At 37.2% G+C, this 16,744-nt stretch overlaps 1 protein-coding gene across 2 annotated transcripts in view; it reads left to right on the top strand.

Moving 5' to 3' along the window:
* Sos1 (SOS Ras/Rac guanine nucleotide exchange factor 1) overlaps positions 1–16,744 on the top strand; it is a 110,874-nt gene that overhangs the window by 74,901 nt on the left and 19,229 nt on the right. For both annotated transcript variants that reach the window (XM_070025425.1, XM_070025424.1), the window contains exons 11-17: positions 3,805–3,886; positions 4,493–4,615; positions 4,860–4,963; positions 6,209–6,431; positions 7,680–7,799; positions 10,820–10,982; positions 11,429–11,546. In XM_070025425.1, the coding sequence (XP_069881526.1) occupies positions 3,805–3,886; positions 4,493–4,615; positions 4,860–4,963; positions 6,209–6,431; positions 7,680–7,799; positions 10,820–10,982; positions 11,429–11,546 (933 nt within the window). The remainder of the gene's footprint in view (positions 1–3,804; positions 3,887–4,492; positions 4,616–4,859; positions 4,964–6,208; positions 6,432–7,679; positions 7,800–10,819; positions 10,983–11,428; positions 11,547–16,744) is intronic.

The raw sequence follows: 16,744 nt of genomic DNA, 5'->3' as shown, positions 1-16,744 counted from the left end.
CAGTTGATAAACAGAAAGGGAACATCTAAGATATTTTTTATTTTCTTTATGACTTTTTATGTTTGTGTTTTGAAGACAAACTTGGACTTTTTTTTATGTATCTGCCTTCAATTTCTGAAACGTCATGTTAGAATAAAGGTAGATGATGGTTGTCCACAGCCAAACAAGTATTTCTAAGCTTTTATCACTCCCTGTTAAAGTAGGTACTCAGGGTTTTTTGGTGGGGGCGGGGAGGGGATTACTGGAGTTTGAACACAGGCATTCAGGCTTGGTAGGCTGGTGCTCTACGACTTGAGCCATGCCTGCTCTTTTGCAGGACAAGCAACTTTCCTGCCTAAGCTGTCCTCAAACCATGATCCTCCAAAATCTCAGCCTCCAGAGTAGCTAGAATTAGACATGAACCACAAATTTTCTTACAAGATCACATACCCTGTCCTTATTGATGGGTATTTTTTAGTATCAAATTACTTAGCTTTTTACATCATCAGTGAGGTAAAGATTTCCAGTGGTTAATATGGCATGGTATATGTTGCAGTCACTGAAGTGAAGAAATCAATGTAGTAGAAGCAAAAATAGCTTCAGAGGTAAATGGGCTTTTCTGTACAAAATTTCAGATATAACTGTGTTCTCTCAATGTTAAATTATTTAATTCCTTGGTTTTTTTTTTCTTTAGGTTCAAAAAGAATACTAGCCCGAGATATATGTAGCCTAGTTTCTTGCCTTATTTTCCCCCTTTTGGCAAGTCTGCTCTTCCAACAAAGCTAAAAATAGCTTAAACTTGAGTCATTTTTAGACCCTACTACACCAGTGATGCTTGTGGGAGTGTTGTTTCATGGCCAGAAGCTCTCTTTAGAATACAGTATACAGGAAGGTACAGCTGCTGCTTCCTAAAATCTGGAAGAAAACTTACCAAGACTACAAAATCACAATGTGATTGCTCATTTCTTAGTAGCTTCTGGTGCCTTTAACGAAGATTAGCAATTAGAGCTGCATTTGAACTAATCTATAGTGATTATATAGCTCATGCATAAATTGTGCATATTAAGATCTTACAGCTGGGGAAATCTTTAGCCCTCCCCGCTTTTATGGTGCTCGGCCCAGGTCCAACCCCAGGGCCTCACATGTAGGAAATACTCTATTTGCTACGGGCCCAGCTCCTAAGGAACTCTTTAACCCAGGGAGGTGACATGTCACAGTAGAAAAGAGCACCAAGCACTAAGTCAAGAATCCTTTCAGCTCTGCCACTGCCCTGTGTGGCAATAGATATGTTAGTTCTTTTTCACCTGCTTCTCTCATCTCACAGATCCTGTGAGAAAGTCAGGTGAAAGCTCTTGGGGACATTAGATAGCAGCCATCAGGGGCTGACGTGGCACTGAGGCATTCCTGTCTTTCCCAGCGTCATCATCAGTTACTAAAGTGCTGAAGTGGCTTACGAAGATGAAAAGTCCAGTTTTCTTAAAACATACGTTTTGCTTTTATTTGTTTTCAACTTCAAGGTACCTTTGATAGCCCACAACATTTTAGCCTGACTTTAGATAGCATTTGAGAAGAGATAGTTCTAGATGTTGTTTTTTAATCTTCCAACTGAAATACACTCTCCTTCATAGGAGGGGATGGGCGTACCCTAAATGTGGAGTGTAGATCGGGGATGCTCGGAGACCTTTGTACTGAGTGCAGGGGCTCTCTCTACAGTGACAGCTGAGGGTCCCTATGTTGCCACTGCTGTTGCTTCCTAAACACATGCTGTTTTGAGTGGCCTCACCTTACAAATAGATCTGCAGAACAGGAAGAAGATTCTTGAAAGGGAAGATTGTGATGAACGATAAAAATCTCTGTTTTAAAATCTTGTACAGCCTTCTGTTTTAAAATCTGTTCTTCTGGTTGAGACATTAGTCTTTAATTGAGGAACTCTGGAACTGAAGACAAACAATAAAATACCAACAGAAAGGAAATTATTAAGGAATTATATGTATTTAAATTGCTTTTATTCAGTAACCCACTCAAGGCTCAGAGGTATAAAACTAGAGGAAAATGGAACATTTAAAAGCCACTATATTCTTTTAAGCCAAATGTGGTGGTACACATCTGTAATCCTACCATATGGGAGGCTGATGCAGGAGGATTTCAAGTTGAGGCCAGCCTAGGCTACAATAATATATATTTATTAGGCAAATTTTTCTTTAACTTGAAAAAAATCACTGTAGTTTTAAACTTAACTTGTCTCTTAAATTGATTCATTGTCTTGACCACCACATGTTGATTGGATATAGATTTCTGCTTCATAATAAATCCATGAATTTGCCTTTTTACTCTTGGGGGTAAAAGTATGTTACAATATTTTAAGGGAAAAATTAGAGTGCTTCTTAATCAGGTAGAGTCAAACAGAAAATTTCAAAATACATTCTGATTTTACTAAATCATGTACCAAGGAAAGATATGTACTTCTTAACAAACTTTTGATCCACAGTGTCTGTATAGCTTGGCAAAAATAAAGGCATTTTCTCCCCTTAAGTACCATTTGAGTCAACAGTCCCTACTGTAAGTAGGAGAGTGTTCCCACAAACAATTCAAGTTAATGAACTTTTGCCTCCTTTTTTTTTTTGGTCAGTCATGGGGCTTGAACTTGGCCTGGGTGCTGTGCTTCAGCTCTTCAGCTCAAGGTTAGCACTCTGCCACTTGAGCCATAGTGTCACTTCCGGTTTTCTAGAGGTTAATTGGAGATAAGAGTCTCATGGACTTTCCTGCCTGGGCTGGCTTTGCACCATGATCCTCAGATCTCAGCCTCCTGAGTAGCTAGGATTACAGGCGTGAGCCACCAGCGTCCGGCTTGCCTCCTTTTTAAAAAGCCTCTTAGTACTATTTTTAGACCTTGGTGAAACTGAATTATAAAAGGGAATGACTATTTTTTTCCAGTAGGGGAAGATGTTTTTCCCCTGGTTATGCAGAAGGCCATCTCCTATGCTCATGACAGCAGCCTTTCTCCACAACTTTGGAGAATACTGTCAAGGAGAGATGGGAGTAGGCCAGGCCTGGAGAAGTGATCTCACTCAATGAGCCTCCTGTTTTACTTCATGGAGGTATGAATGAAAAGTAGGTCCTTTCATGGAAAGAGTTGGAGACTCCTGCTTTTATGGTTGAATTCTCATCGTTACTACTTGAAAAACAAAAACAGGAATTAATATTTGGGAGCAGGACCAAAACAACAATTTTGTATAATTCTGATCCAGTTGGTAATTCTAATAGCTTACAGAATCTTTGTAAGCATGTTTTAGCAGTTATAAATAAGGCCTCTGGCAATTAAAAGTTTAGAAACAGTATGTAACTTGATCAACTAGTTTCAGATCCAGTTTCGAGTGGTATGCTCTATAACATGACTAAAGAAATGAAGATGGTTAATCCTCCCATGTGGATGTCAGGATATGCATTGGCTATGCTGTTGCCTTTCTTTTGACTAGGGATATAAACTAGCTGGTGATGCTCTGAGATCCAGGTCCCAGATGTGAACCAGGTTCAGTACTCAACCTTTGCTTTTGTTTGTGCATTCCTGTAGCCAACGATGAATTTAAGATTGGGTCTTAGAGAATGCAGAATGCAAAAAATAGGTGATGTAAAATTTTAATATCAATATTTTTACCACTGATTTAGGAAGCACTAAAACCAACAGTAGTACATTACAAAGTTCAAAGTTTCCTACATGTTAAAGTAATAACGACTTTTGAAATTGACTATTTGATCTCGAAAATGTTGATAAAGTTTTAACCAATCAGATTTAAAGACTAATATATCTTTCCTTTTTCTCCTTAGATCCCAATTTTGTTCGGACATTTCTTACAACATACCGATCCTTTTGTAAACCTCAAGAATTATTGAGTCTTGTAATAGAAAGGTATGTCTTTTTTTTCTTGGACAGTCCTAAGGCTTGAACTCAGGGCCTGGGCACTGTCCCTGAGCTTCTTTTTGCTCAAGGCTAGCACTCTACACTTGAGCAACAGCGCCACTTCCCAGCTTTTTCTGTTTAAGTGGTGCTTAGGAATCGAACCCAGGGCTTTGTGCACGCTAGGCAAGCATTCTACCTACCACTAAGCCACATTCCCAGCCCTAGGTATATCAATTTTTTAATGTTTTAAGGTTTTTATTTTTAAAAAGAGATTAGTCATGGAACATTGGTTACCCTTGAAAATTATGTCAGCTGATTTAGAGTTATTCTACAAACCAGAATGAACATCAGTCCCATACCTTTACAAGCTGTATTTATTTTTAGATTTTTACATGTATTTTTATGTTTCTAGTTAAGTTTTATCTATCTTAGCAAGTGTTAACTTCTTTTTTCAAATATTGTCAATAGCTTTTGTATTACATAAGCCTCAGTGGTTTTTCTGGTGTATGTAGCCTCAGTAATTATTTTGCTATATTCTCTTGACTATGCTAACAAGTGAAAAAGTATGTGGATTTTTATTTACAATTAATATATTCATTAATTTTTTTCCCTTAGGTTTGAAATTCCAGAGCCTGAGCCAACAGAAGCCGATCGGATGGCTATAGAGAATGGAGATCAACCCCTGAGTGCAGAACTAAAAAGGTTTAGAAAAGAATATATACAGCCTGTGCAACTGCGGTAAGTCTTAAATAATAACTGAAGTAAACAAATGTTTATCAAATTTCAGTTTCAAAGTTGAAATATATAAGGACCTTTCCCAAGCAAAAAGATAACAAGTAAAAGGACTGAATTAAAGAAGAGATGTCTTAAATTATCGTATTCATATTAATTAGAGTTTTGAAAGATTATTTATTTTGACAAAAATAACTATTTATACCAAGTTTGGGTTCCCTTGTGATTTAATTCTTTGTTAATGCTGTAGGGTGTTAAATGTTTGCCGGCACTGGGTAGAGCACCACTTTTATGATTTTGAAAGAGATGCAGATCTTTTGCAACGTATGGAGGACTTTATTGGAACAGTAAAAGGTATGTTTCTCATAAATGCGTAGTTTTATATATAATAAAAGCACCAATATGGTGCTTCTCAGTTTATAGCATCATAGATTTGAGTGCTAAGGAATATTTATGATGGTATATGCCTTTAGGCAAAGTCACTTGGATTCTTTCGACTGCACTTTTCTATCCAAAAGATGAAGAGCTAGGTTTGATAATGTCCAAGGTTTCCCTTCTAATTTAAAACATTCTACAAGTGTCTGATTCCTAAGACATTCTAGACAATCTTGTTTTTACTTCTGTTGTATACTCTAAGTGAAAATCAGAAAATAAAAGTTTAAAATATTCTTATTTATATAGTAAAAATACATCCACATCAAAACTCAGGCTGATATGAGGGAATCAGTCTTCTGATACTGTTTGGTTTATAAAATTCATGTTAATTAGATTAATGTTGAATTATATAGTTCTTAATCTTTGAATTTGTGGAAAATAAAATTTTTTTGTGTTGTTTTTTGTCGGTTGTGGGGCTTGAACTCTGGGCTTGGGTGCTATCCCTCAGCTCTTCAGCTCAAGGCCAGCTTTCTACCGCTTGAGCCACAGTTCCACTTCTGGTTTTCTAGTGGGTTATTGGAGATAAGAGTCTCCCAGAGGCCAGAGGTTGGGTGGGTGCCATGGCTCACGCCTGTAATCCTACCTACTCAGGAGGCTGAGATTTGAGGATCTTTTTTGAGGTTCAAAGCCAGCCCGGGCAGGAAAGTCCATGAGACTCTTATCTCCAATAAACAACCAGAAAACCAGAAGTGGCGCTGTGGCTCAAGTGGTAGAGTGCTAGCCTTGAGCTGAAGAGCTGGAGGACAGCGCCCAGGCAAGCAAAAAAGAGTCTCACAGACTTTGCTGCCTGGGCTGGCTTTGAACCATGATCCTCAGATCTCAGCCTTGTGAGTAGCTAGGATTACAGGTGTGAGCCACCAGCGCCCAGCTGAAAATAAAACCTTTAGGGGAGGATTAAGATAATGTTTAGAACTAAAGTTCAAAACAATTTATGTTTCTAGTTTTATTTAGAAAGGATCTAGAAGATAGTAACATACTAAATTATTAGCAGTGGTTGCAGGAAAATGAGAGGAGACAGAAATGGGAAAGGGGAACTTTCAGTTTTTATTTGGGTCATTTGAACTTTATAGCAACTATAGAGTCAGATATCACATGTGATTTTAATTATTTTTAAAATAAAATATTAACTAGAGAATTTTTAAGTGTTTTAAAAATGTATTTCAGGTAAAGCAATGAAAAAATGGGTTGAATCCATCACTAAGATAATCCAAAGGAAAAAAATTGCAAGAGACAACGGACCGGGTCATAATATTACATTTCAGAGTTCACCTCCCACTGTTGAGTGGCACATAAGCAGACCTGGGCACACAGAGACTTTTGACTTACTCACTTTACACCCAATAGAAATTGCCCGTCAACTCACTTTACTTGAATCAGATCTATATAGGTATGTAATTTGACAGTCAAGTTGAAAGTTTCTGCGTCCTGTAGAGTTCTCATAAGATGTTAATGAGATGGCATATGAACTATTTAGTAGCAATAAGGTTTGTGAAGCAGTTCTGCTTTTACTCCTTTAGTCTCTTTTGTTCTCCTTGAATTTATGCTGTCCTTTTTTGCAAGCGTCCCTAGTGAAGCTAGGCTCAAATCCTGGCTTTACCAGTTACTGGCAACTTTAACCTCCTTTGTAACTTTTCCTGTTTCTTAGAAGCTTCCTGAAGACTAAGTGAGGCTAAAGATCATACTGACTTCTGAGGCTCTTTTGAGATTTAAAATAGCTGATATGTGTATGGCTTATTAGCACATAGTACAAGTTCAATAATTGTTAGTTACTGCCATAACAAATTTAAGCCATGACTATGTACTATTGTACATCAGTGTAGCTACTGACTCAAGACTATGCTTCTAGTTCTAAATTCTACTTAGCATCTCAAACTAAATTATTTTTAATAACTAAATGAGGAAAAAAGCAAAATGTATAGCCCTCCTTCCACCAAATACCATTATATTCCCCCAAATTTTCTTATTTTATTATCAGGACTCTGTGTTCTTGTGGGGTGTTTTTTGTGTGTTTTGGGGTTTTGTTTTGAGGTATTGAGGTTTAAACTAGGACCTTATGTTTGCTAGGCATTTACCACTTAAGCCATGCCTCTAGCCATTTTTGATTTTGTTGTTTTCCGAATAGGATCTTACTTTCTGCCCATGCCACCCTGAATTGTGATCCTCCTATTTGTGCCTCCAATGTAGCTGGTATACTACCATTCCCAGCTTTTTTTGGTGATACGGGGTTTTTGGCACTTTTTGCTTGAACTGGCCTTTAACTGCAATCCTTGGTCTCAGTTTTCTGAGTAGCTAACATTACAGTTTTAAGCCTGTGTCAGCTTGTAGTGGACTTTTTTTTTTTCTCCATTACACAAAAAGAAAAGAGAATGATGATTTTAGTGATCATTGTACCCTCTTTGGAGTAACTATTAGATATTGAATATATATAATGTGTTAGGAAAAATGTAGAAATCTGAACTTTTTAAAAAAGCTATAGAAAAAGATACATAATTATAATTTTGCGTACTATATTTTCATAAGCCTTTCAGTTGGTGAAAGAGGAAAATTTGTGATGAGTTTAGTTTTTGTCTCACTTATATAATAAAGCATTATATTAGAGGAGAAAGTATGTTGTAACATTTTCTGTTGATTTTAGAGCTGTGCAGCCATCAGAACTAGTTGGAAGTGTATGGACAAAAGAAGACAAAGAAATTAATTCTCCTAACCTTCTGAAAATGATCCGACACACCACTAATCTCACTCTCTGGTTTGAAAAGTAAGTATTCTTGACATATATATATTTATATCAATCATTTATGTTAAGAATTGTGGCACAACTTTCTTTCTAGGTACTATGTATCTCTTTGTCCTTGTACATTGAATGGCTGTTTTTTCTAATTAAAGTTTTTTTAAATTATATTTTAAAACTTTTTTTTTTAGGGTTTACCATATACTTCTCTCCCCCACTTTTCTTTCTGGTGCTTATTAAACCTAGGGTCTTGGGGGGCATGCAAGGCTTTACCAGTGAGCTGTACCCCAGACCTACCATCTACATCTTATCAGAATAAACTTCATATTTATAGTAGTTTAATTCCAGTGATATATAGAAATATCGTTCATATATGTGTATATTGTCTCACTACCTCCCTTCTGTTTGCTTCTGAAGTTTGAACTAAGGACTAAATGCTTGTTAGGCAAGCATTCTATTTTTGAGCTCTACCTTCCATCATACGCCTCCCTCCTTTTTTTGTGTGCTAGTTCTGGAGCTTGAATTCAAGGCTTGGGTGATGTCCCTGAGCTGTTTTCATTCAAAGCTAGTGCTCTACCACCTGAGCTACGGCTCCAGCTTTGATTTTTTTTTTTTTGGTGGTTAATTGCAGATAAGAGTCTCACAGACATTGTTGCATGGGCTGGCTTCAAACTGCGGTCCAGAGATCTTAGCCTCCTAAGTAGCTAGGATTATGTGAGCCATTGACACCCAGCTCTATCCCTTTCTTTCTTTCTTTTCTTTTCTTTTTTTAAAAATTTTTTTTTATTTTGTTAGTCATGGGGCTTGAATTCTGGGCCTGGGTGCTGTCCCTTTAGCTCAAGGCTAGCGCTCTACTACTTGAGCCACAGTGCCACTTCTGGCCTTTTCTGTTTATGTGGTGCTGAGGAATCAAACCCAGGGCCTCATGTATGTAAGGCAAGTGCTCCACGGCTGAGCCACCTTTCCAGCCCCTCCATCCCTTTTTTGAGTGATGATTTTTGAGATGGGGGAGGGTCCTTGCTTCCTGCCAAAAGTGGGATGGTAAGTGTACCACCTCGGCTTCTATTAGGATAGAGTTGTGCAACCATTTCTGCTTGGGGTTGGCCTAGAACCTCCATCCTCCTATTTCAGTCTCCCACAAAGCTGCGGTGGCAGCATGTACCACCAGCTATTGGTTGAAAAGGGGTCCTGCCTGGACCTTACAAGGCAATCCTTTCCATCTCAGATCTCAGCCTTTACAGTAGCTTTGATTATATACATGAGTTGGCACCCAGCTCTTTTTTCTCTTCATGGTACTGCAATAAACCTATTGATTGTTTTATACAGTTGCTTTGTAAATAAGAAAAGAAATGAAAAAGAAATGCAGTTATAGTATCTTTTATAATTACACAATTTTATAATTACACAATATTTGTTTTATAATTACACACTGGATACTTTTTTGTGGATTCTAATTACTACCTAGAGTTACTTGTTTTCACCCAGAAGAGAACTTCCTTTAGTCTCTTTTATCCAGTGAGTTAACTAGCAACCAATTCTTTATTTTTGTTTATCTGAGAAAAATCTTTCACCTTCATTTGTGGAAAATAGCTTTATAATTTTTCTTCTGTTAGCACAGATCTATTCTTGAGCCCTCTCTAGTTCTTAGTTTCAGTCAAGACATCAAATTTGATGTCTTAAAATAACTTCTGTTGCTTTAATGATATTCTTTCTCTGTTTCTCTCTCTCTGTCTGTCTCTCTTTTTGTGACAGATCTGGGCCTTGAACTCAGGGCCCGGGTGCTGTCCCTGAGCTTCTTTTGCTCATTCTACCACTTGAGCCACAGTGCCACTTTTGGTTTTTTATTTTATTTTATTTTTTATTGTAAAGATACTGTACAGAGGGGTTACAGTTACATGAGTAAGGTAATGAGTACATTTCCTATCAAGCATGGTTACCCTCTCCTTTGTTTTGTCCCTACCATCCCCTCCCTCCCCACCTCCCCAACTTCTCTCTCCCCACCAAGCTGTAAAGTTTGTTTTCAACATACTGTTTTGTACTCCACTTTTGGTTTTTACTGTTTAGGTGTTACTCAGAAATCAAACCCAGGGCTTCATGCATGCTAGGCAAGTACTCTACCCAGCCCATAATTTTATTTTTGAACATAGCATATTTTTAAATTTTTCTGAGAGATAAATAATATATAGTAAAATAGCTACTATATAGCACATATACTATAAGATATTTTATTAATAGCATAAGATATAATATGTAATAATATATTTCATATAGTTTCCAAGGATTATCAGTATATAAATATAAAATGCTTTGTTTTCATTATTGTTCATTCATTTTTTCTTTTTAGGTAATATTTATATTTTTCTCATTTTTATTTATTTTGTGTTTTTAATACTGGGAATTAAAACCAAGGCCTCTCATGCATGCAAGCCAGCTATTCTATTTCTTTTTTTTTTTAATTTTAATTTTTTATTTTTTCTCTATTTCTTTTTTTTTTTTTTTTTTTTTTTTTTTTTTTTTTTTTTTTGTCGGTCGTGGGGCTTGAACTCTGGGCTTGGGTGCTGTCCCTCAGCTCTTCAGCTCAAGGCGAGCACTCTACCACTTGAGCCACAGCGCCACTTCCTATTTTTTCTCTATTTCTAACTGTGGTGAAAACAGAAGTCAGTTGGGCTGGGAAGGTGGCTCAGTGGTAGAGCAATTGCCTCGCATGCATGAGGCCCTGGGTTCGATTCCTCAGCACCACATAAGCAAAAAGAAAAAAGCCAGAAGTGGCGCTGTGGCTCAAGTGGTAGAGCGCTAGCCTTCAGCTGAAGAGCTGAGGGACAGCACCCAGACCCAGAGTTCAGGCCCCACGACCGGACCCTCCCCCGCAAAAAAAAATAAGTCAGTTATAACTAACTTCTGTCCATCCCTTCACTCTAACTGTATGTTCCCAGTAGGTATATAATAGCTACTCCTCATACCCTAGATTGTTATACTTACTAAAATTTTTTAACCATTACTTTATTGGAGAGCCTCAACTTTTTAATTCTTTCTGTTTTAATTCCTAGATGTATTGTAGAAACTGAAAATTTAGAAGAAAGAGTAGCAGTAGTGAGTCGAATAATTGAGATTCTCCAAGTCTTTCAAGAGCTGAATAACTTCAACGGTGTCCTTGAAGTTGTGAGTGCTATGAATTCCTCACCTGTTTACAGACTAGACCACACATTTGAGGTAGGTGTATACATGGGTTTTAAAATGAGTTCCCATTGTATATTACAAATTAGCATCTTAATTGTTGTGACCTTTAATTGTAAAATGACTCATCTACCTTTTTGGTGCATTTTAGAAGATGGAATTATCTGTATTTTGTTATGAATTGGTTATTCTTTTCAAATTAGATATTCTCTTTAAAATGTATTCATAGGTCCTGGCTTTTTAGAAGAAAAATGCCCAGCACTTAATTAATAATGTTATAAAAATGTTCAGTAAAACGATCACATAATTATGTGTCTCACATACATGTTGGTGGTGTTTTTTTTTTTTTAATATTTTTACATTCTTCAAGTCAAACTAATGTTTTATGTTTGGGCTTTAGTGATTAATCCAGCTTATTTTAGCAAGATCTGTAATTCCTTTGTGAACTTAGGCCTCCAAAAGTTTTTTTTTTCTTCTTATAGCAAATACCAAGTCGGCAAAAGAAAATTTTAGAAGAAGCTCATGAATTGAGTGAAGATCATTATAAGAAATATTTAGCAAAACTCAGGTCTATTAACCCACCATGTGTGCCTTTCTTTGGTAAGTATTTCTTCCTGGAATTTTATTCTGCTTCTGGATGAAAGATGGCACTTATTTTATTAACTGAGCTTATAGACAGACATGTGGAATATACTAGCAGACAATAGTTATTTAATAAATATTTAGTGTCTGAATCCCCTCAGAGATTTTCTCTACTAGGACTTACAAGATCAAGCCTAGTACAAGCCCAAGTTGAGCATCCCAACTTGAAAATCAGTATTTTACAAAATCTGAAGCTTTTTGAAATGCTATTCTGAGTGGAAAATTCCACCTCTCTTAGATTAAGGATTATAGTCAGAGAGCAAGCCCTCCAAATGGAGGATTGGGAGGTCAATGCCAGTCTGGGCTACATATCTCTGTTTGACTGTTTTAAAACAAACAATCTTTAGGCTACGTGTTTATGATTTATATAATAGATAACTTTCATTTTTAGACATAGGTCCATGCCCAAGATAGCTCATTATATACAAATATTCCACATCCAATAAATTAAAAGCACATCTTCCTTCCCTGCTTTTTCTTTTTGGTGGTATTGGGCCAAAAAAACTCAGGGCCTTGTGTTTGCCAGGCAGGGCCTCTACTAATTGAGCCATACCTCCAGCCTATAACCCTTCTAACCCTAATTATTTCACATAAGGGGTATTCAGCCTGTATATACATAGTACTTTCTTTTTACATTTTTGGTAATGATTAGATATTATAATATACTTAATTATATTTTTATATTTCTAGAGATATTTTTATTTTTAATAAACAATAGAAGACAGCTCAATATTTATAGTTAATCATAGTATAAGTAGGGTACCAGTGGCTCACACCTTAACCCTAGCTACTCAGGAGGTGAGATCTGAGGGTTGAGGTTCAAAGCAAGCTTGGGCAAGAACATATGTGAGATTCTTATTGCCAATTAACTACCAGAAAACTGGAAGTGGCACTATGACTCAAGTGGTAGAGTGCTAGCCTTGAGCTGAAGAGCTCAGGGACAGTGCCCAGACCCAGAGTTCAAGCCTCACAACCTACCTCCCCCCCAACACTCTCTCTCTCTCTCTTTCTCTCTCTCTCTCTCTCTCTCTCTCTCTCTCTCTCTCTCTCTCTCTCTCTCTCTCTCTCTCTCTCTCTCTCTCTCTCTCTCTCTCTCTCCTCTCTCTCCTCTCTCTCTGTATAGCTGGGCTCTGGTGGCTTATGCCTGTAATCCTAATCCTAGCTATTCAGCAGGGTGAGATCTGAGGATCAAGGTTTAAAACTAGCACTGGCAAGAAAGTCAATGAGACTTTCATCTCCAATTAACCACCATAAGACTGAAAGTGGAGCTGTGGTTCAAAGTGGTAGCGCACTAGCCTTAAGAAAAAAGAGCTCAGAGACAGCACCCAGGCCCTGATTCAAGCCCTACAACCAACCAAAAAAACAATTATGGTGTATATGCCTTTGGGTTCACACCTTCAGCATATCAGAATTTCATTCTCTTCACCCACTTTTCCTCTCCTTTTTGCATCAGAGAAAGAATGCACTTTTATTCCCTTTCACTAGATTCCTTTATCTTCCTTGTATTTACTTGTATTTCATTTCTTAACTGTCTCTCACTCTGGCTTCTTTCTCTGCCTATGTGTATGCTCAATGAGCTTTTCTCTGAATACTTAACAGAAACTGATCACAATCTTGTACTTAATCTTTTTAGTATTTGGCAGATTTTCTTCTAGTCTTTTTTTTTGGGGGGGGGGTTCCGGTCATGGGGCCTGAACTCTGGGCCTGGACGCTGTCCCTCAGCCCTTCAGCTCAAAGCTAGCGCTCTACCACTTGAGCCACAGAGCCACTTCCGGCTTTTTTCTTTTTGCTTATGTGGTGCTGAGGAATTGAACCCAGGGCCTCAGGCATGCAAGGCAAGCACTCTACCACTGAGCCACCTTCCCAGCCCTTTCTTCTAGTCTTTAACTTGTCTTTTTTTTCTACATGGTTTTAAGTCCTGATATTTTCTTTTAATATATTGTATCTTTCTGTATTTTATTGTCTAAGACATAACTAACTACAACCACTTCTGTATTTCTTATTTTTTTTAATTTATTTTTACTTATCTTAAATTTTTTCTTGTGTGTGCTAGTCCTGGGACTTGAACTCAGGGCCTGGGCACTCTTCCTAAGCTCTTTTGCTCACTCAAGGCTGGCAATCTTCCATTTGAACCATAGCTCTGCTTCTAGCTTTTTGGTGGATAATTGGAGGTAAGTCTCATAGATTTTTCCTGCCTGGGCAGGCTTTGAACTTTGATCCTCAGATTAGTAGCTAAGATTATAGGCATGATCCATTGGTACCTGGCTTAAACTCCTATTACTTATTTTCAAGTTGCTTTCTGAAAGGTTTATGTTCACTTACAGTGCCATCAAAAGTATATGCCAAATGGATAGCATCCCATTATTTCCAATTTTAGGTAGTTTTACATTTTTTCTTAGACTAAAAAAAAACACCTAGCCTATTTCCTATTTGTTGTCATTTATAGTCTGTGGGTATTTTTTCATCCATTTGGCTTTGATAATTATATTCCATCCTATCTGTGCTCTTTTTCACATCTGCTGTAGATATTCTTACCATGTCTTTTAGTTTTTATTAGTCGACACATATTAGTTATGAATTCTATAATCTGCCTGTCTTCTCCATTGTTTCTATATTTTGATTACTCTAATAATTTAATATTGAATCATTATCTTCTAGTGTTTTTGATTTAACTTTCATATTATATTCAACTCTTACCAAAATGACATTTCTTTTAGGTTTCATATGATATACTCAAATTTGTTTTTACATCTATTTTGTTATTCGTTGAGCAGGTACATTGATAAGTTCCTATTTTCCCCATTTATATATGTCACTTCTTCAGTACATTGATTCTATTGTCTCCCCTCACTGATTTCTTATACTATGCCACAATTTTAATGATTGCCACTTTATAATTCTGATTTTCAATCAGAATTGTCTACCAGGGAACATTTAACAGGTAATAGCTTTTATTATCCTAATTGGTATGATGCTACAGGTATATAGTGAGTAGAAGACAGTAATGTTGATGACATCCTACAATGTATAGGTCCTCCTAATTCCTCCTCTATTTAAAAAAAATGTCTAGTCCAAAAGGGCAGTAATGCCAAGGCAGAGAAATGTTGCTTTATAGTACTCTCATAATTTGGGGAGACAGGTGAAGAAAATGTCCCCTCCCCACCCATACAGTTCATTTGGTATGAGCACTATGATACTTAGTATTTCTCTTTACAATTTTTCTGGGTACTTTTGGGATGGTATTCATTTAGTCAATCTTAATTTTATTAAGAATTTTTTAATGTCCTTAAATTTCCTAAATATTTAATATTTAGTGTCTGTTTTATCTTGAGTTATATTTCATAGAATTGATCACTGACTTCCCAAAGGTTAAAAAATGGACTAAGTATAGTACTTTGTGCCTATACTCCTAGCTGCTCAGGAGGTAGAGATGGGAAGGATTATAGTTTGAGGTCAGCCTCAGCAAAAACTTTGAGAGACTCCATCTTAGCCAGTGAAAAGCTGAGCCTGGTGATACACACATGTCATCTACACAGGAAACATAAACAAGAGAATCACCACCCTGGCCAACCCAGCATAATTTGAGACTTTGTTCAAAAAATAGTAATAACAAAAAGAGATTACAGTGTAGCTCAAGTGGTAGAGTGTTTGCCTTGCAAAGATCAAGGACCTGAGTTCAAACCCCAGTACCACTAAAGAAAAAGAAGAAAGAATTTGGTAAGAATAAGGATTGTTAGCCTTGAGCAAAAGAGCTCAGCCAGCACCCAGTCCCTGAGTTCAAGCCCCATGGCCAACCAAAAAAAAAAGAATAAACAGTTTGATTTTTAGGGCTGAAGGGAGGATATAGCTCAGTGGTAGAGTGCTTGCTTGGTATGCCTCAGGCCCTGTGTTTTATACCCAGCAACACACAAACACATACATGCACACACATGCACACACTCACACTTGCAAATGTAGCTTTAGCAGATAAAGCTATAAATTTGTTATTTGCTTGATTAAATGTTTTTTTCTTGCTACAGAATTAATTGATTTCATTATTTAAAAATACTAACAGTTATATCTACAAAAATGTTTTGTTGTTGTTTTGGTTCGGTTTGGTTTGGTTCTAGCCTTTGAACTCAGGGCTTGAGTGCTGTCCCTGAGCTGCTTTTGCTCAAGGCTAACACTCTACCACGTGAGCTACACCTCTACTTCCAGCTTTTTGGTGGGTCATTGGAGATAAGCGTCTCATAGACTTTGATGTCCAAGTTGGCTTTGAACTCAGATTTCAGCCTCCTGAGTAGTTAGGATTACAGGTGTGAGCCACTGGCACTTGACTTCTGACTTGATTTTGTTTTTATTATAAAAGTGATATACAGTGGGGTTACAGTTACATAAGTCAAGTAAAGAGTACTTTTTTTTGTATAATGTCATACTTTCCCTTGCTACATTTTTCCCTCCTACCCACCCAGAAGTTGTATAGTTCATTTTCAACGCAGTGTCCAGTTAGCACCATTGCTACATTTGTTCACCCTTTGTCCTTCCACTTCTGTGCCTCTCCTTCTGACTGGTTTTTTAATGTATTTTTTAATGTCACTTTTAAGTTGTTTTCTACTGTTTTCCTCTCCCTCCCCTCCCTCTCTCTTTCTTTCTGTCTTTTTTTTTTTTGTCTTTGTGCCCAGCCCAGGCTAGCTTCAAACTTGAGATTCTCCTACCTCAGCCTCTTTAGGTGCTAGGATTATAGGCACTAACCACCACAATGAGTTCATTTCTTTTTCTGCTAAAAGTTACATTTAGTAAATTTGACTAAATACCTATTAGTCTTCAGAGTAGTTACTAATGCCCATTCATACAAAAGATTTGAGAAGGGTTCCAGAGGGGAAGGAGTTGCCTGTTCATTTCTTCCCATCTGCGAGTAAATATTTCCTAAATACCTACTAAGTACCAGAAGCCATGTCCATGCTTAGAAAAGTGAAAAGCTTACAGTCTCTTCTCAATATATTCTTCCAATAATTTCTGTTATGCAGAGATGAAGAAAACCTGAGAGCTGGGCGCTGGTGGCTTACACCTGTAATCCTAGCTACTCAGGAGGCTGAGATCTGAGGATCAAGGTTCAAAGCCAGCCCAGGCAGGAAAGTCTGTGAGACTCTTATCTTCAATAAACCACCAGAAAACGG

This window comes from Dipodomys merriami, unplaced genomic scaffold (genome assembly GCF_024711535.1).
Source record: "Dipodomys merriami isolate MVZ:Mamm:240054 unplaced genomic scaffold, mDipMer1.0.p SCAF_17, whole genome shotgun sequence".
NCBI lineage: Eukaryota > Metazoa > Chordata > Mammalia > Rodentia > Heteromyidae > Dipodomys > Dipodomys merriami.
The sequence above is the reverse complement of the archived record's forward strand: the minus strand, read 5'-3'. Positions and strand labels throughout refer to the sequence as shown.